General features: G+C 39.8%; 1 protein-coding gene and 1 pseudogene across 2 annotated transcripts; both read right to left on the bottom strand.

Moving 5' to 3' along the window:
- Positions 1 to 1,826: 1,826 nt before the first annotated feature.
- On the bottom strand, positions 1,827 to 14,804 carry PRELID3B (PRELI domain containing 3B). Of its 2 annotated transcripts, none has more exons than XM_067554156.1 (6): positions 14,503 to 14,804; positions 13,411 to 13,579; positions 12,809 to 12,898; positions 12,058 to 12,128; positions 6,683 to 6,785; positions 1,827 to 3,937 (listed from the first exon to the last, which is right to left on the bottom strand). In XM_067554156.1, exons 1-6 carry the CDS (start codon positions 14,532 to 14,534, stop codon positions 3,818 to 3,820), a joined length of 585 nt encoding a protein of 194 aa, XP_067410257.1. In that variant the 5' UTR covers positions 14,535 to 14,804; the 3' UTR covers positions 1,827 to 3,817. The 2 variants fall into 2 exon arrangements, with proteins under 2 accessions (XP_067410257.1, XP_067410258.1); XM_067554157.1 differs by having other exon boundaries at positions 14,487 to 14,802.
- An 843-nt stretch (positions 14,805 to 15,647) lies between these two features.
- On the bottom strand, positions 15,648 to 21,516 carry LOC137157257 (aurora kinase C-like; annotated as a pseudogene).
- Between the last annotated feature and the right edge of the window lie 839 nt (positions 21,517 to 22,355).

Genomic DNA, 22,355 nt, shown 5'->3' with positions numbered 1-22,355 from the left:
CTTAGGCAACAGCTGCTTTTGCCAGTAATTTAGGTGCCTCTAGGGTTAGGCAGCAGCTGAGTGGGGCTTTTAAGAATCTCAGTGGTATCTAAGTGTTGGACTTAGGTTCTTAGCATGGAGGTTAGACACCTAGGCTCCTTTGTGGATCTAACCCCAAGTGCTCTGGGACAGGAAAAAAGATAGCTCCTTCCCCCTAAAGAGCAGCATGCACTCTCAGGAGTTGAAGGGCTCTGAAATGACTCAGCTTTCACTTGAGATTTCCTTGCATGCATTTCCTCACCTCTGTCATAAACCTGGTTCTGAACTTTGGCAGCAGGTTGATCTTTCCTCTGAATGGGATACCCATCAGTGTCTGGTAATTTTCAAAGGGTTCAATTATTAGGTATTTAGACTCAGACATTGTACATTAGACTGTTCTCAGAGAGCAAATGCAAAGCTTTCTGCGTCTTTTAAGTCCCAAGGGGGCAGGTAGGCAGACAGCTGCTATCTGCCATGAAAGGGAGGGTCCATGATAGCTCAAGATAGGCCACATGGAGGTTGCTTTTGGGGTTGAGGGCGTGCTAGACCCACCTTTATGAGGATACCCCAAAGGTTGAGGGGATGGCAAACTCCATCACTGGATCTTTACACTAGATACCCACCCCAAAGCCTATGTAAATGAATCAGTGGGGGAAGGGTAAATGACATGCACAGTGAAATTGTTTACTAAAACAAACAAAAAACCCACAAACACTAGATTAACTCTCCCCATTACACCCAAAAATACCATTTTGCTTTTATTAATTTTTCAAACACACATTGTTGCCCCCAGAATGGCCTCACCTACACGAATGCACCAACCTTTCAGAGCACTGAAAAATGACTTCACCGAAACCTAGTTCCTAACAGTCGAGCCAGCCTATCAGATCATTTTTTTAAAACGTACTCCTAGACTGGTTAGGAACTAAGCTAGCTGGGGCCCAGCTTCTTTCTATAATCAAAGGATTTAATGCCACAGTGGTAGTCAGAAAGCAAGCAACTATTAAAAAAAAAGAAAAAAAAAAAGGAACCAGGCTACTATGGTAACTGTGGTTCATAGTGTTGCCTCTCCATATTCACACCGACAGGATATTATCCCCAGTGCCACAGAGCTTTGGGACATTTCTGGAAAGTAGTTCTTGTTGGAGGCCACTACAAGCTCAGAGCAGAAAGGACTGCACTGCTCCAATGGCTTCAGTTCCCTCTGTTAACGCCAAGCAAGGTGAGCAGATAGTGCATTTTCCTTTTGCAATTCAACAAGTCTTTCCAATAACTTTGAACTAGGCTGCAGGTTAGTGTGTGGTGATCTTACAGAAAAAGCACACTACTAGGCAGAACAGAAAGGTTATAGGAACTATTTGTGTTTAACTTACAGTGGTTCTGTAAATTTGGGGATATGCTGTTTAATAAGTAAATTAAAAAGCAGTGTCTGTTCCTCCTCCACTACAGAACAGTGAAGAAAAGAATCAGTAGCCTTCAATCTGACTGCCCTACTCTAAAGTACACATAAGATCTCATGACCTGACTGATTTCTGACAAACTAGCTAACACTCACCCATAATTTTATTTAAAATAAAAAATTCACCACAAAAGCACTTCCCTCCTAAGGAAGAACACAAAGCCTGAATAAATACGAAACAAAAATCAAAATCCTTCAAATGCCTACTAAATTATTTAGTGCCCATTCAAATTAGCTTGTCCTCAATGCAACAAACTGAGGAAAATTTATGCTGAGTTTAGAATGCACAGAATTAAGCTAGGTTTAAGAGTAAATGTACAAATTTATGTACAAAGTTTCTAATCACTAATTTAAGCATTGCATCTTTTATCACAACATACAGTATGATTTACAGAAATTTTATCAAGTTTTATCAAGTAGCAACATTTACTAATCTTTAGTTGAAATATAATTTCAGTTGTACAAACAATCTCCGCATGTAAAAAAAAGCCACAAACGCTAGTGGATTTTGCTTTTACAAAATGTGCTAACAACGTTTCAAATTAAAACTTCATAGGTTTTAAGTAGAAAAAATATTAAATTTTACATAAGTAAATTTTCTTTTGTTGCATTATATACACATATACACCAGTCCTTTTTCTATGTGAAAAATATTATTGAAGTTTGTTTCCACCTATGTTGAGCACTGAAAAGATCTAGTTTTGCACCAGTTTAACACACAATATTCAAATATGCAACTTTAGTAACACAGAAAAATGGCATGTAACATACTCATGTAAAATACTAAACAAGTGACATTTTATATTCTGAATAACAAAACAAAAAACAAAAAACAAAACATGATGAGGTCTGAAATGCCAAATAGACTTTTATGGCACCAGAAGTAAGTATTTCCAACCAGTAAATCGTCAGTGCAGTTTCTTTAATGCTACATTTTGCACTCTTCGCCACACTGAAGGGTGCCTTATTTTATAAGAAGCTCTCACTGATTTCAATGGAATTATCTGCAGAGTAACATGGTACTTGATATCAGTACAGTTGGCAAAAATCTGACCCTTAGCAATAAGCTGTGGGAACTCAAGAATGAGAGAGCTCAAAGAATCTGTGGTCAGTACCAAGAAACAAGATTATCAAACCCTTTTCTGAATTCTGATTCGTCTTTCATTTAAAGAGCCTTGTTTGTAAGCAGACAATTACTTCAATAAGATATATAGAGGAAGACAGAGCATTACACAGAAAATTAAAAGCAAAATACTCTGTTTACATTAAAGGACATGCATCCTGTGATGCTATGCTAAATGAGTATTTTTGAAGCATGATTAGGCAACATTTTAAACCTGTTTAGCAATGTAACAATGCCTGTAAACATATGAGGAAGTATCTCAATCTCACTTCTACAGATCTAGAAAGTTCCTCTAATAACTTCAAGAAAGCTTTTCTTCTGAATTTCAAAATACATTTCTACGAAGCTTTAATGGTCTACAAAATTATATTTAAAAATGCATATGTGGTTACAGAAATAGAAGTAGTTTTTCTTTTTATTGTGATGGTGGACAAAAATAAGTAAGTATCTAGAGATAAATTCTTCCCTCAGTTATTGGCATGTAACACCTGACTTCATATTTAAGGACAGAACTTGGGCCTCAGCAGATAAGTGCACTATTCAAAACTATGCAGTGCCATTTACTGTGAATTTTAAGATGCTGTTTGACGGATATAGTTAACTTTAAAAGTACCGTTTTAACTCAGCTATTCAATAATTTTTAACAGCAGTTTATCAAAAACTATTTTTATACAAACATTAATTTATATTTCAGACTTCAAGTAATAAACCTTTCATTTAAATCAAGTTATATCATTCAACTGCCCAAGACAAACATAACAGCAACTTTGCTAGAACAAGCCATTTTGCTTAATTTTGGGCTTGGTCCCAAAAGAGGTAGAGTCCATGAACCAAAGCACTAAAATTCTACCCAAGTAGGATTCACTAACACGTCAATCTCCTGCAACATTTGCAACCTTACGTAGGATAAAAAAAACTATTTTATGTAAGTGTTCATCTAAATACAGGAACTAGCTCTGAATGTTAGAAGGTTATTTAATTTGAAACTAATGTTCAGTCCAATGGCACTAACAAGTTAGTGAAGCCCCAGCACATTACCCTCAGTCACAAGAATTTGCAACTTCTCTCCAAGTTTTAATTTAAAACCTACCTAATATACAAATATGCCTTTAAATAACAAATATAAGAATAAATACATTTCAACTTGGAGAGAAGCTTTAGTTTGCTTATTTCAGACACTTAGACCTAACTATTAATTGATATAGCTGTATTCACTATTATTTCTCTACAAATGCTGCTGCTGCCATAGAAGTCCTCATGCTTCCTCTTGCTGACGCTGTGAACTCTTCAATTTCAGTATTCAATTTACCAATTACCCATTCCAATGCTTCACGGCCCTGCAATTAAAAAAACCCACTTATTCACATATTCATCAAGAAAAGAAAGGTTTGTAAGTAAATAACCAAGGCATCATATTTTCTTGAAGACTAGCTAGAACAAATCAGTTGAAATGGGGGAGGCAAGAGTGGGCAAAGATATACCTCCACTCTTCAAGCAAACTGGAAGATCTTTCTTCCAAGCTCCAGACTTTCCTTTAAAACCTTTACAGGACCTAGCTATGAAAGACCATATCTAATTAATTTTATTTGAGCCCAGTTTGTGTTAAAGATATTTCTATTTATACTCTGGGTTGAAATCTAAAAATTATTTCAGCTGTTATTCTTTTGGTAGGCAGAAAACATTTGTAGACATAATTAGGTCTCGACAAAACATATATAATGTAGATAATGTGACTTCTTGCTGAATACACACCATACAATTTGATAATTAAGGATAAAGTTATGCCATGAATGTCACAGAAGTCTTCTGTGACATTTTCTGCTTCAGCCCTGGGGCAGTGGGGCTGGAGCTGTCAGGTGGTGGGTGCCTCGGAGCTCTCAGCTGCAGCAGGTGCTGGACTCTTGTTCCTCCCACAGCGGGGCTTGCGCTCGCACCCCGCCACCCCTGGGCTTCAATTGTCCCTTCCATCAGTACCCCTCCCCCATTATTTTAGTAAAAATCACAGATTTTTTGTGAATTTTTGTTTATTGACCTGTCCATGACTTTCTCAAACAGTTGACAAGAATGATAGTCAAGACAGGTTAAAAGATTGACCTTTTTTGTATATGATGGGATGCAATGTGAGTAAGGTCTTTGGAATATCCAGGTTAGAATAACTACATTGTACTATACCTAGACACAAGCACCTCAACAACATTGAAGTTGACTGAAATTCCACACTTAAGATTGTGTTGAGTTTTACATGTAAGAGGGATTGAACCACTTTGTTATGTATGAAGATACAGCATTTTCTTTGAGCACAGAATAAATTTTCTGAGAATTTACAAGTAAATCAGTTAGATTATGAGTTTAAATTAAAAAATAGGCCCTGTAGCCATCCTGAGAAAAAGGAGTCAAGTATCCTTGAATCAGTTGAATCTGGGATTTACAAACACTTAAGTGCCAATCATAATTGTATGGTTATTGCACAGTGTCAATATAGGGAGAGTTCAAGTAGCTTAGGTGTCTCACTTGTGCATTTCTGTAAATAAATATATATGGGTTTCTCACTATGCTGTCTCTCAAAAGAATGTGTCAAATTCAAAAGCTGTAATTCTAAATTTTAAGGCCTTCCATGATATTGGCTCTAGGTTTGTTTTTTTTAAAAGGGAAATCCTCTGTGCAATGACAGTCAACAGAAACTACAAAACTGTCAACGTTAAGGATGAAGCTATTGAGAAAGGGGAAACAGGGCATTTTCAGGAACAGGGCCAAGACTTCAGAGCTTAATACCAGATGGGAAGGCAAGAAGGGCAATTGGACCTCTAAACTGTTCATAGATTTGATTTCAAATTCTTTGGGAGACACTCAGATAACTAAAGTGATGGGCACTATTATAAAGATCAGAAGAGAAATATTAGAAGGGCCATAGATACAATTGTTATAAATGGCAATAAAATTATTGTTTTCTTGATCTCTGGCACCAGCAATTATCATGGATTAATTATATTCTAAGGCTGAAATTTATCCCTATGCAGGAGGCCCACTCTAAGCCTTACATGCCTCTTATTCCCCATTTTAAAAGACTTAAGTATAGTTTAAGTTGTTACATAAAACAATGTGTAGAGTATCTTTGTACAGAGGTGAATATTATGTGAAATAGCATTTTCTTTAATTAGATTTATAAAATTACAGCCTTTTCATTTTGTGTGTCCCCATGTTCTTGTAATCTATGACAATATCAAAACAGTAGAGGTTTTGAAGATGAGGCATATAACTAAAAAAATCCTAAGCTTTATTTTGCTAAAGTTGATGAATTTAGTTCCTATAAAATGGAAGATGTAAATTAAATGAGACCTCAATACACATTGTTTCAACAAATAAAACGAGCGACCAAAGTATCAAGGAATTAAGTGCAGCTTTTCGTTTTTATAAAGATTTCCTTTAGTTTAGCAGTGTTTAAATTGTGATCTGCAAAGTTGCTTCTGTGAAGCCTATGCTTCCCAACTGCTGTAGTGCAGTCCATGGAGCTGGTACCAGTTGCACTAGAAAGAAGCAACTTCTTGCCTCTCCTTCACATCTGCCTGTGTTCCATATTTCCTTTCATGTAAAATTGTGGATGGCACTTGAACCAGAGGAATGGTAAACATATAGGATAGAACCAAAATGCAAAGTGACCTGGCGATGCTAGCCCAAGCAGCAAAGGGTATTTGGTATTAATAAATGTAAGTCCTACAGTCAATGAGGGGGAAAACCCAATAGGTTCATAGACAGATGTGATCAAGCAGCCACATCCATCATGCTAAAATATGCTTATTTTCATTTTGTCATCTTAAATGTTAGGACAATATTAACAAAGAGCTATTGTTACTATAGGGAAGGTGCAGAATCAGGATTGGGAGGTTGAGAGTGTCGATGCCTATGCCAGGATCTGTATTTTAAGAAGTGATTCACATTATGATCCCTTTTAAGAAACCCTGCCATATCTTTTTCAAAAATAAACTAAACATAAGATGAAGAATATAAACAAATCTTAGTTTTTACTCCACAATTCAGGAAGCCAAAAATCATAAAAAAAACATATATGCAGAAGTCGTACTTACTTTATTCGCATTGGAAGAGATAGTGTTTTCCATTAATCCTTCTAGATAACTACTGACACTGACACCTTTCACAGAGATTATTGCTTCTTGAGTCAAAATGGTCCTGAAGCAAAAAACAAAGTTCATGTTGTTTATTTTTTCACATTATAAAAACAAGTAGAGATGTTATTTATACAAGTAGCTTTTCCCTCCCCCATCTCTCCAAATGCCCTGCTTCTACAGGTCCATCTGACAAAACTGTTTCTATATCTTGCTTCTGGAATGCAGGAACAGAAAAGCATGCACAAACTCCCCCAATGTCTAATTGGTTTGAAATGGGCTGTGCTGCTGTGAGGCAGGGCACGCATGAGTCTGTTCCAGCATTCCAGAAACAAAATACAAAAGCCCCCACCACACACTAATGTCCCTTACTTCATCTTGAATCCTTTAAAGGGTAAAAGGCAGGGTCAATGTGGATCTGCAGAGGGAATACATTTAAAAAACAAAAGTCACCTCTCTTTCTCCCTTATGACATTGCCAGGACATATTTCCACAGAGAGAGACTAACTAGCAGCAATCATCCTTCAGGAGGTGGCTGTGGACTATTACTAACTACAAAATGATAAACACAACTCTCCCAAAAGGAGCAGCCAATCTGATCTACAATCAAAATTCAGTTATTCTAAAATAAATCCAGATGCTGACAGAGGTGTATGTTCTGTGTGCACTCGGGCTGATGGAAAGAAGAAAAAAAAAGAGTACAGACCCATGAAATTCCTTATTTTATTTTTAAAGTAATTTTTCATTTTATTTTCCCACAATTTTGTGTTATTTCATTTTATCGACATGGGTGGGAGGAAGAGAATGGGTCTTGCCCCTGGGAGGGAGGGAGGTTGCAGAGCAAGCCTGCCCCACGCTCATCATCATACAATCATAGAAGATTAGGGTTGGAAAGGACCTCAGGAGGTCCTCTAGTCCAACCCCCAGCTCAAAGCAGGACCAACCCCAACTAAATCATCCCAGCTGGGACTGTCAAATTGCACCTTAAAAACCTCTAAAGACAGAGATTTCACCACCTCCTTAGGTAACCCACTCCAGTGCTTCACCACCCTCCTAGTGAAAAAGTTTTCCTAATATCCAATTTAGATCTCCCCCACTGCAACTTGAGAGCATTGCTCCTAGTTCTGCCATCTACTACCACTGAGAACAGTGGATAAAAATGAATGATTTAAAAAACAAAAAAACAAAAAAAAACAGATTTTTTAAAATTTAAATCAGATTTTTTTTAAAATCATCAATAAAATACTAAATTTCTCTCTCATTTAAAAAATAACAGATACAATTAAATCTCATCACAAACATGCTAAAAATGTCTCATAAAAATGAATTAATGTCTGTCCAGCCTAACTACCAGCTGTTGCTTCTTCGAAGTTCTGGGTGTTCAGTTTCTGTTTCAGTTTCTCAGCAGACTAAAGTCACATGTGCAAAGAAAGAAATAGGGTGGATAGAACTGTTTTTGTTCTGTGCTTATGTGGTAGTGGAGCTGGGCCAAACTAGGCAGAGGAGTTAGTTAAGACACTGTCTTAAAGACAGAGAGACAAAGGATGGAGGCAGAGTAGAAAGGAACAGTGGAGTGGACTGGAAAGAAAAAGGGAAAATATTATTCAGTACACACACAACTTCCTATATCCCCCCACACTTTTGCCATAGAAAAACTGTCATGGCTTCTGGGTGCAAGGGAGACCCTATATGGGAATATTTTGAAGAAATTTCTTCCCTAGGTAAAAAAGGAAAATGTGTCAAGTGTAAGCAGTGCAAGGAGATGCAGGGCCTAGTTGCAAGAATGAAACATCATAAAGAAAACTGCTTATTGGGAGAAAATGATGTGAATATGTCTGAAGAACAATGTGGATCAACTGGTTAGTAACGTAAATAATTCACTTTGCAATGCATCATTCTTCAATACTCTCTCTATGCCTTTTAGTATAAGTGTGATTTAACAAATAAATTCTCCAGCTGTTTGCTATGTTGGATGTTACTAGAAAAAAAAGTGTAGTTTAGCTAATCCTTATGGCTTGTTTGTTTAGTTAACGAGGTTTAGAAGCTATCACCCAAGTATATGGTACAGAAAGCTGCAGTAAGAGAAATCTAGAGTTGCCAGTTGCCATTTTCTTATTTTATATTACATAATACATGTCCCTTATTTTGGAACATCATGACCACAGACCATAATGGTGATGCCATAAGTCTATTCCCTATTTTACTTCAGCATAACTCAGCTTTCCGAAGGGAACACCATCCTATACTTGTTTTCTCAAAAAACGCCAGTGAGTTCTATGGGGCTTACTCCAAAATCAAGTGCACTCTATGTGCAGTTAGTCTTAGCTTTTTTGGTAATTTGGAATCGGATCTGCATCCTTGCTGAAAAAAATGTAAACGATGAACTGAATAATAAATAGAGTGAGAAGAACTGAGAAGAATGACTATTCAAAATCATTTTTGAATTTTGTTTCAGGATTCCATTTAAGCATAAGAGACTGTGACTGTCTATCTGCAACAACTTCAGAGTCATCTGTTGGTACTTTTAGCAGCAGTGCGGCAACTAAACGTATTTCAGACAACCAAGTATCAGTAGCAAGCAAAAGATTTCAATCATCCAGTAAAACCACCACCAGGGATGGGTTTGTAGTAAGGACCAGCAATTACAAACAAGACACCATAGATGAAAAGATTGCTCGGTTCATTTATGCCACAAATTCTCCTTTTCGCATCATTAACAATAAACACTTCATTGACATGGTTGAGTCCTTACAACCAGGCTACACTCCACCTGGTAGAGCAGACATTGGTGGAAGGTTGCTAGATACAGTGTATGAGAAGGGACTGGAACAGTGTGCAAGAAATACTGAGGGGAAATTTGCCAGTTTAAGCCTTGATGGGTGGAGCAATGTACACGATGATCCAGTAATATGTGCCTGTGTGACAACGGAAGATGGGATTGCATATCTTTCAGAAACAATACTCAGGAAATGCCCACACAACAGAATATTTAAAAGTGGCAGTAAAAGCTGTAATAAACTGAGAACAAAAATTCAACTTTCATGTGTGCAGTTTTGTCAGACAATGCTGCAAATGTGGCAAAGATGAGAAGATACTTAGAAGAAGAAATGGAAGGATGCTCCTTAATCACATATGGCTGCAGTGCCCATTTAATGCATCTTTTAGCCAAAGACTTAAGTATGTCTTCTCCAGGAATAAAAGAAAATGTTGCTGAAGTCGCAAAATACTTCTGTGACAACCATTTTGCTTCAGCTTCACTGAAGAGAGCAGGAGGATCCAAACTAATTCTCCCTCAAGATGTTCGATGGAATTCTGTGGTGGATTGCTTTGAACAATTTATGAAGAACTGACCTATTCTCATAAAACTTTGTGAAGAAAACCATGATAAAATAGATAGAATTATCTCATCCAAAGTATCTAACATTGGATTAAAGAGGAATGTAGAGGATATGCTCAGTATACTGAAGCCTGCATCTATAGCCTTAAACAAACTTCAGAGAAATTGTTGCTGCATTGCTGATGCTGTCGAAATTTGGAAGGCACTTCAAGAGACATTGAAGAAAGAAATACCTCACCAGAAAGTTTAACTGTAGGCAATAAAGAAGTGAATGGATCAAATACTAACTCCACCTCATTTTCTTGCAAATGTTCTCGATCCCAGCCTAACTTCTGAAGAAGATGATGCTGCCATGGCATGGGCATCTCAAAATCACTCCTCAGTTATGCCAGTCATAATAAATTTCAGGGCTGGAGCGGAACCATTTTTACTGATAGTAAATGGTTTACTGATGATGTTTCGAACAAAGTCACTCCCCTGAATTGGTGGAAATCATTAGCCAGTCACCTTGAAACAGAGTTCCTTCAGTTGTTAAGCCAACTTTTCACAGCAGTAGCTTCCTCTGCAGGCACAGAGAGAATATTTTCATCATTTGGTATTATTCACTCAAAGCTAAGAAAATCAACTGGGAGTTGAAAAAGCAGGAAAACTCGTATTTCTGTTTCACTCTATGAATAAAAATGACAGCGGGAGTGGGAAAGATGAGAGCTAGTTGTAGAAGTTTTAAGGACAGCACATGTTTAGTGTTGTGATGACTCTGTTAGGGTTAATAACATTTGAAAATTTAAAAAAAGGAGTTTAAGGACAGCCATCAGCCGGCAACTCAGGAGACTGCTGCAACTGCAAATGTGAAACATTTATGTAACATTTAAGATTTAGTTTACTAAAATATAAATGCTATTGTGTTTTCTTTAGTGTTATTTAGTTCTTACCATTCCTAATGTACTACTGCTGCATCTACAGCTTGACACAGGTAATGAGTATTATGTACTATTTTCTAAATTAATAAACATCAAGTTATCTAAAAAATTACACAAAGTATACCCTCCTAGATGTTGTAAAATGCTGTACTGAGTTGTAAGTTAACATGTTTTAGTGATCGGATTTGCACCATTGTTTAAGAAATATATGAAGAAGTAAGGGTGGGAAACTTGATTTAAATCAATGATTTTCACATGGTGATTTAAATTAATCCACCCTGGAACAGCCTAGCTCCATCCTCCTTGGAACTCCCTTTCAGGTATTTAAAAGCTGCTATCAAATCCCTCCTCATTCTTCTCTTCTGCAGACTAAACAAGCTGAATTCCTTCAGCCTCTCCTCACAAGTCATGCTCCAGTCCCCTAATAATTTTTGTTGCCCTCCTCTGGACTCCCTCCAGTTTGTCTTTCTGTAGTGTGGGGCCCAAAACAGGACACAATACTCCAAATGTGGCTTCACCAGTGCCAAATAGAGGAGAATAATCACTTCCCTCGATTTGCACTGGTATCATGACGATAGAGGGGTGGCTGGGCCAAACCTGAATGGCACTGAGAAACCATGTGCCAGGTCACAACGCCACAGATTGGAGAGCTGAGCCAGCCCCATGGGACAGGAGCTACTGTTGCATGGTGAGTTTTTTGCTTTATAGGTTGTTTTTCATTTTATTTCATATTTGTGAAAAACACAGGGCTCTGGAAATGAGACTAGGGGACTAAGGAGACTAGGAACTTTTATACCCTTCATTCTAAAATGCTGAAACAGAAGGGCATATGTCCACTCCCTGAACAATTGCTTTGAAATGGACTCCACTTTCATATGGAAGGGCATGCAATCTCACAGTGGAAATCTGCAGAAGCAATGTCATTAAGGAGAATGTAAATTTATTTTACTCTTCTGGAAAAAAAAAATCAATTTATATGCCAATTCTATTTCCGCCCCCAAAATACATTAAGAGATATTAAAAAAATGACAGCAACCATACTAAAGTGCAATCTTGAAGATAAATGTATATGTGCTTACTTTTCTGGCTCTTGAGGATGTGGTTTATAGATAAGCCTCTCATCTACTGACACCAGATTCGTAAATGAAATCTATGGAATAAAATGACTTAATATTTTAATTGTGTGTTAATAATAATCTAAGAAGATGCAATAAATACAACCAAAACAATTTAAGACTTTAACACTCAAATATTTGATTTTAAATCCCACCCTTCCTTGTGGTATTTTCATTAATTATTCTAAAATTACATCTGAAATGCTATTCCACAAAACCAATATAAAACATACACAAAAGAAATAAATCCTTAAATTCAAGTTTGCTAAACTACTTTTTCTTCTTGTGTCCTTCATTATAGACTTTCAAGCTCACAAAAGTATTTTCACAATGACAGTGTACAAATGATCCACAGTACTGAGCAAAGTACATTAAGGAAGAAGCAATACAACAAAAGAATTTATGAAACAAAGAAGAACACTTTGTATTCTGCTTATCAATTTGAGTTCAGGTGTTTCATAACAAAGCTGACAAACAAGCTCTGAAATACTAAAAGTTCCTTTACTACAATGGACCATGGGAGGTTGATAGTATGAGGTATGTTCAGGAAAGGAATATTTGCAGTTATATTCAAGTAGCTTGTATTTTCACTATGATAACATTTTATGCTATTTTCAAGATAAATTTTTTTCTTTCAAAAGGTTTATACAATGTAAACACATTAGTTAACAAATGACTTTTTAGCATTATTTATATAAGAAATTACAGTACTTACGTTACTTGACTTAAGTTCCATTGTTTTTTCCACAGGGTCAACTACAGAGTGTTCTTGAACATATGTCTTTGTTCTGCAAGCACCAATAAGCTACAAGAAAGACATCCAAGATTACACATGCATACATATTGCAATAACTATTCTGGAAAATTTAAAGATTTGTATTTATTTTTCTCCTTTTCGTTTCAACCCATTATGGAATATTAAAGTAAACATTACTGTACTGAATAAAGAGTAAGAAATGGGATTAGCCTTAAAATGACTAAATTGGTATTTATCTTCGGTTTATAATCTAATGCAATTTATTTAAAAGGATACCACCAGTTTGAAATCTGCAGTTCTTGACCTTGAATCCCTCAGGCAGTTTTAATGCACTTGAGGGTGGGTAAAGTTACTGCTCCCTCATGTCACCAAGGACACAAATAATTGCAAAGGAGACAGGGACATGGGATGGTACTAAGGAATGGTGCAGCATATATGCTCCCCCAGGCTGTTGTCGTCCCAAGAAGAGCCGAATTGTAAGTTATATACTGTTTTGTTTATTTGTAAAAATGAAACGACTCGTATGCAATTTCTCTCAAATCTTGTAATAATGTACTTACTGATTTAACAATAGAAGGCATCCCCCATTCAGTACTGAGCAGTCTATGGCTATGCAACTTTCCACTGGGGTCTACGTGTCTGTCTAGTACATCAACTCCAACCACACTAGGGTTCATGGGATTTGGGTATTTTTGCATAGCAGCTGTTGTAACTGTTTCCCAGGGATGGCTGACAAAACAAATCAAAATTAACACAATTATAAATTGCATACATTGGTTTGTCATACTTTCTATTACACAACAAAAATGAGGTGGTTTAACAGTTTGCTTTAAAAACAGATACAAAACATACTGACTCAGTTGAAACAATACATAAAAAGCCAACCCTCTGTAAAATACCAGAGAACTGCCGAGTTCTTATTTATAGGCTTTCCTGTAACACTCAGCACACCCCTTAATGAACAATTATGTAAAACCACGATCATTCCGCTGCTCTCCCAAGCTGTAAAGAAAGTTTAAAGGAGCTCTGCCCCAATAATTTATGCATTGAGCTTTCATTAACTCGGGAGGGGAGGGGGCAAATTCCTGTCACTCTGCAGACAGAACGACAAGGTGCCAAATGTCAGACACAGCTCTGGTGCTCCTGGCCACAGCACGAGGGAGACAAGAGGGGCGAGGCGATCTCCCACGGCTGCTGGTAGGAACGAAGGACAAGCTTTCGAGCTCCGCGGGGCTCGACGCCGTCCATTCCCCCGAGACACGCCAGGCCCGATAAATCCTTTCGCCCGCCTCCTACCCCGGGACCAGCCCACGAGCCCGGCCACCGCGCTGCCCAGGCGCGCCTCGTTCATCGGGGAGCCCGGCGCTCACGCCCCTACCTACGATTAGCTACAGGCCCCTTGGCAAGAAACCCGCCCCCGGGTACACGGCGGACACCCGGCCACCGACTCCCCTGGGCCTCCGGGAGCCCTCGGGCAGAGGCTTCGCCCCCACAGAGCAGCGGTTGCTATGCCGACAGGGCAGTCGCTCTCCACGCCGCGCCCCCCCCCCCACGCAGGCCCGACGGGGGTCGCTCGGCCCCGCATATCGCGCGCGCGCCCGTTGGCCCCCCCTCACCCGGCCCGGCCCCCCCTCACCCGGCCCGGCCCCTACTCGAAGACGTGCTCCGAGGTCCAGATCTTCATGGTGACGGGTTCGGCCCGGGGCGGGCCGGGCTGCGGCCGCGCGTCTCCTCCTCACGCGGCACCGGTGACCGACCGCTACTCCCAGCGCCTGTGCGACGGGGGAGTAGGGGGGGAGGAGCCGGCGGCGGCCACTGCGCCTGCGCCGTGAGGAGAGGGGCGTTAGGCTCCGGGTGCCTCGCCTTCCCCCACCCGTCTTGCGCTCTGCGTCCGCGTGACGTCAGAAGGGCCGCGCCGCCCGTCGGAAGGACACGCCGCTGGCCACGTGCTGCGCCGGCCTCCCCCCCCCAGCCCAAGAAAGACGCACGCCCAAGGTGGGTCATGACACAATTGCACTCAGGGTGCATGCGCGGCCTGGAGGGGGGAGGGGAGGGGTGTTGTGGACGCATGCGCAGCTTTGCACGTCGCTGACGCAGCCTGAGTCACTCACCTCACAGTGAGCGCTTGGTTTGCTCGGTCGTACGCCAGCTGGTGGGTTGGGCCTGGGCTGTCCTGTGGGTTCCGGGGCTGGCCGTGCATGGTGCATCCAGGTGCTGGCCTGCTGCGGCCAGGCTGGGCGCGTGGGGAAGTGCCCCTGCCTTGTGCCTCCAGCATTGCACGGAGGCTAGTGGGTGCACGCTGCAGCATAAGGGTGTGGGCACAGCAGGGCGGGGGAGGCAGCACTTGTCCACTCTCCGCAGCTGCCGCCCCACGGCACTGCGTGCCTGGCCGCCTCCTGCACAGCTTAACCCACTCCATTCCCCTCTCGCGGCAGGCAGCCAGGAGCCTGAGCTGTGCAAAGTGGAGGCGGTCACGCCCGGGGCAGAGCACGGGGCTGCAGGCAGGATGCGGAGGTAAAGCCAGCATCGAGTGTGCAAAATGTTCATTTTAAGCCTGAAGGTGGTACTTACACTCAAAGCTGGCCTTGAGGCATCAGCTGAGAGGGGGAGAGCCCAATTATGCAGTTAAGCTTATAGAAAAAGCAAACGATTAGTGACAGCAGCTGCTTTGTGTGTAAAAGTGAATCAACCCATTCTTCCTTTGAATATATTACATTTAGTGCTGATGCTATTCCCCCATCAACCTCTCAAAACCCACACTAACATTTTCTCCTTTCAGAGTCACGGGGAGGAAATTTTCTCCCCGCGTGTGTCTAATTCTTATTCCTGTTCATTTTGGTAAACTGAATTCTAATCATTGGATTAAAAAAAAAAAAAAAAAAAAAACCAAACCATCCAGCCATCTCAAAACAGCACAAGTGGCCAATTCCAGAGTGAGTGTCTTCTCTTGGAAGCACAAGAGTTTATTGTGCATCTTCTTTATGAACTGGTGGGAAAATCCTTCTTGAGTTCTTCTTAACCCAGGGATGTTTTATTATTTCTTTGAGGGGGAGCCTCAAAGAAGGAAGGCGCGTCAGTATTTTTGAAATAAAGTCCTTGGCACTATCAGGCACCGATGGGGGAAATGTGAATTTAACCTCGAAATAAAAACAACAAAAAGAAGCAATATTAGTTTCATGAGGTAAAGGCAAGTATGATGCACGTACAATGAGTAGTAGATAGGGGGACCAGGTGTTCTGATTTTATAAGAACAGTCTTGATGTTTGGGGCTTTGTCTTATATAGGTGCCTATTACTCTTCCCCACCCCCATCTTGATTTTTCATGCTTGCTATCTGGTCACCCTAGTACTAGAATACCATATAGGAGCCTCAGTCATGGACCAGGACCCCACTGCACTGCTGTACAAACAGAATTAAAGAGACATTCCTTGCTCTGGAAAGCTTGCAATCTAAGTATAAGACAAACCGACAGAAGAGCCAATATTGATCAGCATGATAGACTGTGACAGTTTCAGCACACCAGCCACTAGCAGTTGTCAAGCTTTTCGTAGGCTTCACAGCTACTTCAAGTACTGCTTAAAAAGGTAATAAGTGATGTGACAGTATTACCAAAGCCAGGTAATTCCATTGTAGTAAACTAGTGTCTTCAAAGAGACTATGAAAATACAGGACTGTTACTGATAGTTATTAGGATTTGGAATTCATGTAAGTCTGATAGTGTTAGTTGTTTTATGAATACAGCTGAATTTGATTGAAAAGTAAGATACTCTGTGCTCCCCAGAGTTGCATTATAACATCTCCTAAACCAGATCATTGTCACTGCAGACACAGAATAGATCTAATCACAAGAACTTTATGTAATATACTTTTAACCCTTATTAATGTGCAGAAGATGATCAGTAATTTCTGGCATAATACACTTCCAATTATCTGTGATACAGTGTACACATTAAAGTCACTGTCAAGGACACTAGTTAATAGTGTTCACTGGAATAAATTGGTTGGCTGCTCTGAATTTTAAAGAGACATTTTGTACTGAGCAGCATGGAAGACAGTTAGAATTAATGAAGGAGGGGAACTGTCATTGAATAAGGCCAGTATTACAGTATACAACTGATATATTTTGTATCTGTATCCCTAATCTTCAATATATTTATATACTTTTATCTACATTCAGGAGTGTGCACAAGGGGTGGCAAGCAAGGGTGCACTCCTCCAGGGCCTGGGGGAGGGCCTGACAGCTCCCTGAGGCCCAGAACATGCACCTCCAAAAGCACTGAAACTGAAGTTCCTGCACATGCCCCTTTGTACATTTCAGTCCACCATGTCAATTTTGGTAATACAGACAAAAGAAATTACAGCCTCAATCTCGCTCCCATTCAAGTCAATGGCAAAACTCCAGCAGATTTAAATGGATAAAAGACAAGACCCCAAATCAATATTAAAGATGATTCAAATTAGGTAGCTTACATCTTGTCACCACTTTTCACCCCAAACACTACAAAAAAGGAGCAGCTGTCTGAAACACATCCAACACTAATTTAGATTTAGCATTTTTGCAATGTGTATTACCAGTTGAAGTGCCATGGCAGGTTTGTGCTATTTTAGGTAACTAGGTAATGCAACAGATGAGTGCTTCAGTAAAAGGGAGTGCTTCACATTACTATGCAAGGATACTGGTTGATTTAAGAATGAGTCTGTGTGCTCTGAAGGCATCTTTATCCAACCCTGCTCACCCACAGACTTTGAAGATGGAAATGGTAAAGGCAAGAAAAAGTATTTTCTTGTTATTAACAGGAATATATTCAAAATTTGTTTGTTCATTATAAACAAAGTTACTTTGACTTTGTTCTGAAGATTTTAAGTGGGAGTGTCAGGGTTCCTAATGAATACGAGATGGTATCAAACAAGATAGTTTTCGAGGATGCCCAGTTCTCTGTAATGCATCGTGACAGTTTAACCAGTCACATGTCTGATGCCGATAAAATCAAAATCCAGTATCTGATCCTAAAGAAGAGAATTTATCTGCCTTGTCATCAGTGGTGCCAACCATTCTGGGTTCCTAATCTAATCTTTTGTATGATTAGGTAATTTGTAGGGTTGTTAGAGTTTGATTTTTTTTTTTTATATAATTCAATGATAATATCAAAATGTTTATTTAAGCCTTTTCCCATTTGTATCAGATGAAATTTTCACAATTGCGGAAAGTTATGGGGAATCAAACAATTTAATAACAGATGCTGAGATTCAAAAAGTTAAAGCTTTATAACCATTAAAAACACAAGTTGTCAACATCAGTTGAAGTATACAAAGTAAATATCCTTAAATCAAACTAAAGTTCTCAAGTAGCATTTTTTTTATTTTGCCTATCTGTAAATTTTGATCATCAATGAAACTATTATTTAATTGGTTTGTGCGAACCATGAAAATCAACTGATTTAAAAAAAAAAAAAATCCTTCCGAGCCTAATTATTTGTTTGCCTGTGGGAGGTTCTCTTTGCTTTCAAAAACAAGTAACCACTTACATAGATTTACGAAAACTTACCTCAGAGATTCTTTTGTATATTTCATTGCGGGTGGGTGCTTCAAATGGAGCATACCCCACAAGACACGCAAAACACAGAACACCAACACACCAGACATCAACATTTTCATCATGGGCTCCCCCATCAATAATTTCTGGGGCAAGGTAGTCTGTCATGCCACACAATGTTGTCCTTCTATTTAAAAACAAATCACCAGTCATTTTGTTGCATAGAAATAAGGTATAGTAGTAATTTATCAATAACTGATGACTACTACATATCTACATCCAATTTATTAGAACTTCAGGGGTCAGCTTTGGACCTGGTAGATGCTGAGCTGTTTTGAAAACTTTGGCCTAGGTAGGACATCAGCTTTGTGGCCTAGGTTTGGGGAAAGTAAATTAACTTCCTTTTCTCAATCCTGGAAAGTGCTTTTATTGCCCAGCCATCTTCTGACCAATTAAGGCCCAAACATTCAAAATTGTGCATGCAAGCTGGGTGACTGCATACAATTTCTTAAGTTTCAGTCTAAAGGAGCAGTTTTGATAACTTCGGAAGACAATGTCTAGTCTCCAGAGATCTAGATTAGGTAGAACAGAAGCTACATGACATGTTGAACTGCATAAGCAAAAACAATCTCTCAGTGCCTCTTGTCTTTCATGAAGCACTCCTATGGCCCCATGAGATTAATATTTGAGACTATTTCATGTAGTAAGAATCTTTGAAGCAAATAAAGATTCTAATATCTAACAAAAGCCATATGCACTGTTTTTCTTTCTTTCCTCAAAGTGCCAGTCAAGGTGTAGAGAGATAGCCAGCCTTGAAAGAGAGCTTCTCTCAGATGTTGATCATGGGGCTACAGGTGGACCTCCCTGCTCATGCTGTCTCAGGGACCACGTAGAGGAAGCAAAGTGGGGCACAATGCTTTTCATGCCTTTGTGGAGGCCTTGAGGATTCATTTCAGTGTTCAAGGGACCACACAACCTTGAGCCAATCCTGCTCCTCCTTGCTCACTATCAGTGGTGTCACAATCCAGTGACTGTCCACGGTTCATTTCTTTGGAGACTATTATGTGGCATCAGGGAGAGGATTAAGATGTTAGACAGATTTTACCAAAATATCGTCCATATTCAGACTCACCTGAGTGATGGAGCATGCACAGACCAGCCAAAGTCTGCTAACTTCAGTTCCCCTTTTAGTCCTAGTAGGAGGTTTTCAGGCTTGATATCTCAGTGGATCACTTTCTGAGCATGGCAGTATATCAAAGCATCAGATATTTCTTCTACATACTGCAGAAGGTGCCACACACCAAAGAGAGTTATACAGTCAAAACACAGTTTACGTAGTAGTTTTATATAGTAAATACGGTTTAACGATTTAGTAATTGAAATACAAATCATATTGCGACTCGGCAGTGAGTGATTTGGTTTGATATTTACCAATTTTTGTTTTGATATTGTTTGTAGGAGTTACTTAGAAAGCTAATGGTAACACTATATAAAACCAGGGATGGATGAACTAGTTCACATAAGTGTACTGAACCTTTGAGGATTAGAAAGAAATCTTGCCATAGTTTGGCAATTCTTGGTTCTATCCAGGAACTGGAGCATTGGCAGTCACATGAGACACTTTGAGCAAGATATTTCCAACTAGTTTTGCTTAGGCAAGAAGATTTGTTTTGAACGTGAACCCCGTGCGTAGGCCTACAGCGAATACACTATTGTAGTTCCAAGATGAGCTTCCATTCCCCTTCCCAAAACATAAGCAGCATCAATACTTTACTCACCGTGGCAGTTCTTGTCTCGTCAAAATGCTCATGTTTTTGCAACTCTTTGTACAACTCTCCTCCTGGAGCATATTCCAACATCAGGTAGATCTGTGTTCTGTCGTGAAAGTAGCCCTAGGAATGTTTGGACATAGTGTTAATGTGAGGTATCATGTTACTCATCAATTGTGGTGATAATAAAGTGCAATTAAAAAAAAACAACCAAGGATGGAGATGGAAGGGATGGGTGAGTAATGACCAGAGCCCAGGGGAAGAACAGTGATTGCTATCTCATGATGGAAGGGGACTGAAGAAGCTGGCACCCCCAGGTAACTCTCGCATCCTTGAATAGGAAGATGATCACTCACTGAAACTACCTGCATGTTTAACTTAGGAGTCAAGGGGGAAATTTCAAACTCTCCTTAAAAGAAAACTGCACCCAATTTTATTCATCAACAGTTTAAAAGTGTCTGGAGCACAATAAGCATCAGTTATATCTGGGCTAATTTCTGCACTTAGGTACATGGAGCTCCAGTTGACTAGGAATAAGCGCACTATTGTAAAAAATGTTTCAGAGGCTCATTTGTATCTTTGTAGAAGGGCCTGTGTCTTTTGCACCATTAAATATGGGGAGTTTGTTTTAAGGCTGAACTGCCCTGCATTTAAAAAATAAATAAATGCAGAGATGATAAACTGGGAAGCAACTTCAGGAACCCACTGAAATTGAGTTATTGACAGGTGGAGCATCCAATCCCTACCTGGTTTGTTGGAGTTCGGCTAAGCTACTTTTGACCAGGTGAAAGAGCACCCTTATTTCAGTGACTTCTGCTGTTGTTACCTGGCTTACAGGATTTTTTAAAGCAGCTGAAGCATTACACAAGCTTCTTTGTGTTCATAAACTTCTTAAAAGAGGAAGTCATAGAACTAGTGCGTGCGCTGGAAGCTTTAAGAGTCAGTCAAATCTCAGCCAGATTTTTAATAGAAAGCATCAATCAGGAGCAGAGGATCCTATTTCCCCCTCCCACCAGATGAGTTACTGCCCAAATAACAGATTATTCCTTGTCCAATTTCAACTGCACTACCTTGACTTTATATTTTATGATGCTACAGTTGAAACTGTAGGCATTTCTTTGGCAAGTGGGAGACCCCTTCAGGATGTCTGGGTACTGGAAAATTCCCATCTCCACATAACATGTGGGGCCAGCTATGGTTTGAGTGAGTAACATACCCTTAGACTCTGATCCTGCTTTGTTTTTGCTTATTATCTTCTTGTTTGTTGGAGAAGACAGCCCCTTGCAGGAAAACACTGAAATGCAGGAACTACTCAGATGCTTTGTCATGTTCTTCTGGTGCACATCTGAGCTGTATATGGTCATTGGCTTTGGAGTCAACTTTAAGAGTGAAAATCCAAGAGGCAAGAACACCATAAAGTTAGATTTGGTGCAGCGACTATCTTTTTGTTCTGTGTCTGTAGAGCCCTAGTTCATGGGCAGAGCTGCTTGGCATTACCACAATACAAATAATAAAATAATTAGGCTACACTATACATAAAGAAATGTGAACTGTATTGTTTGAGAGTATTGGATTACCAGCTTTTAATTTTGTGTCTGTTGATCTGGGCTGTCCTGAAAACAACAGGCCAAAGTTATCATCTGATGATTGTTCAGGGGCCAGTAGAATGAATGAGTGGTCTCAGTACCAAATGGACAACTATCCAACCTCTCAGAAGCCACCATCATAATTTTTACCATTATCAGCAGCAGTTAAAGGTTGCATCAATACAAAATACTGTCATGGTCCCGTAATATTAGCATGAAGGCACAAAGACTGGCTGATTTTTTTGCCTCCGTAGAGGACTTCAGTTGCCAATGCTTTTAGACTGGTATTTTGTCACCAATGATAAATCCACTCTAGCCTAGGGAACAGCGTAAGGTTGAGAATGGCTTAGGCGCTCATGTGATAATTCAGTCAGTCAGTCAGTAGTTCAATAAAAATGGTAGCTTTTTCTGTAGTATTGCACAAGAGAACAAGCACAATGCATACTTCTGTAAACAACCAGAGAGGCAGAATCTTAACACAGACGCTAACCTAAACTCAATGAATGGTCTCCCAGCCTATATGCCACAAGGACCTACCTTTCTGCCACCTCTGCCATGGCATGTAGCTACAGTCTCTTTGCTTTCCATGGTGTATTACGTGCGTAAAGAGGAGGATG

Source organism: Emydura macquarii, unplaced genomic scaffold (assembly GCF_026122565.2).
Source record: "Emydura macquarii macquarii isolate MOO-44397 ecotype Brisbane River unplaced genomic scaffold, CSIRO-AGI_Emac_v2 contig_1483, whole genome shotgun sequence".
NCBI classification, from domain to species: Eukaryota; Metazoa; Chordata; order Testudines; family Chelidae; genus Emydura; species Emydura macquarii.
This window is presented reverse-complemented; position numbering and strand designations above follow the sequence as displayed.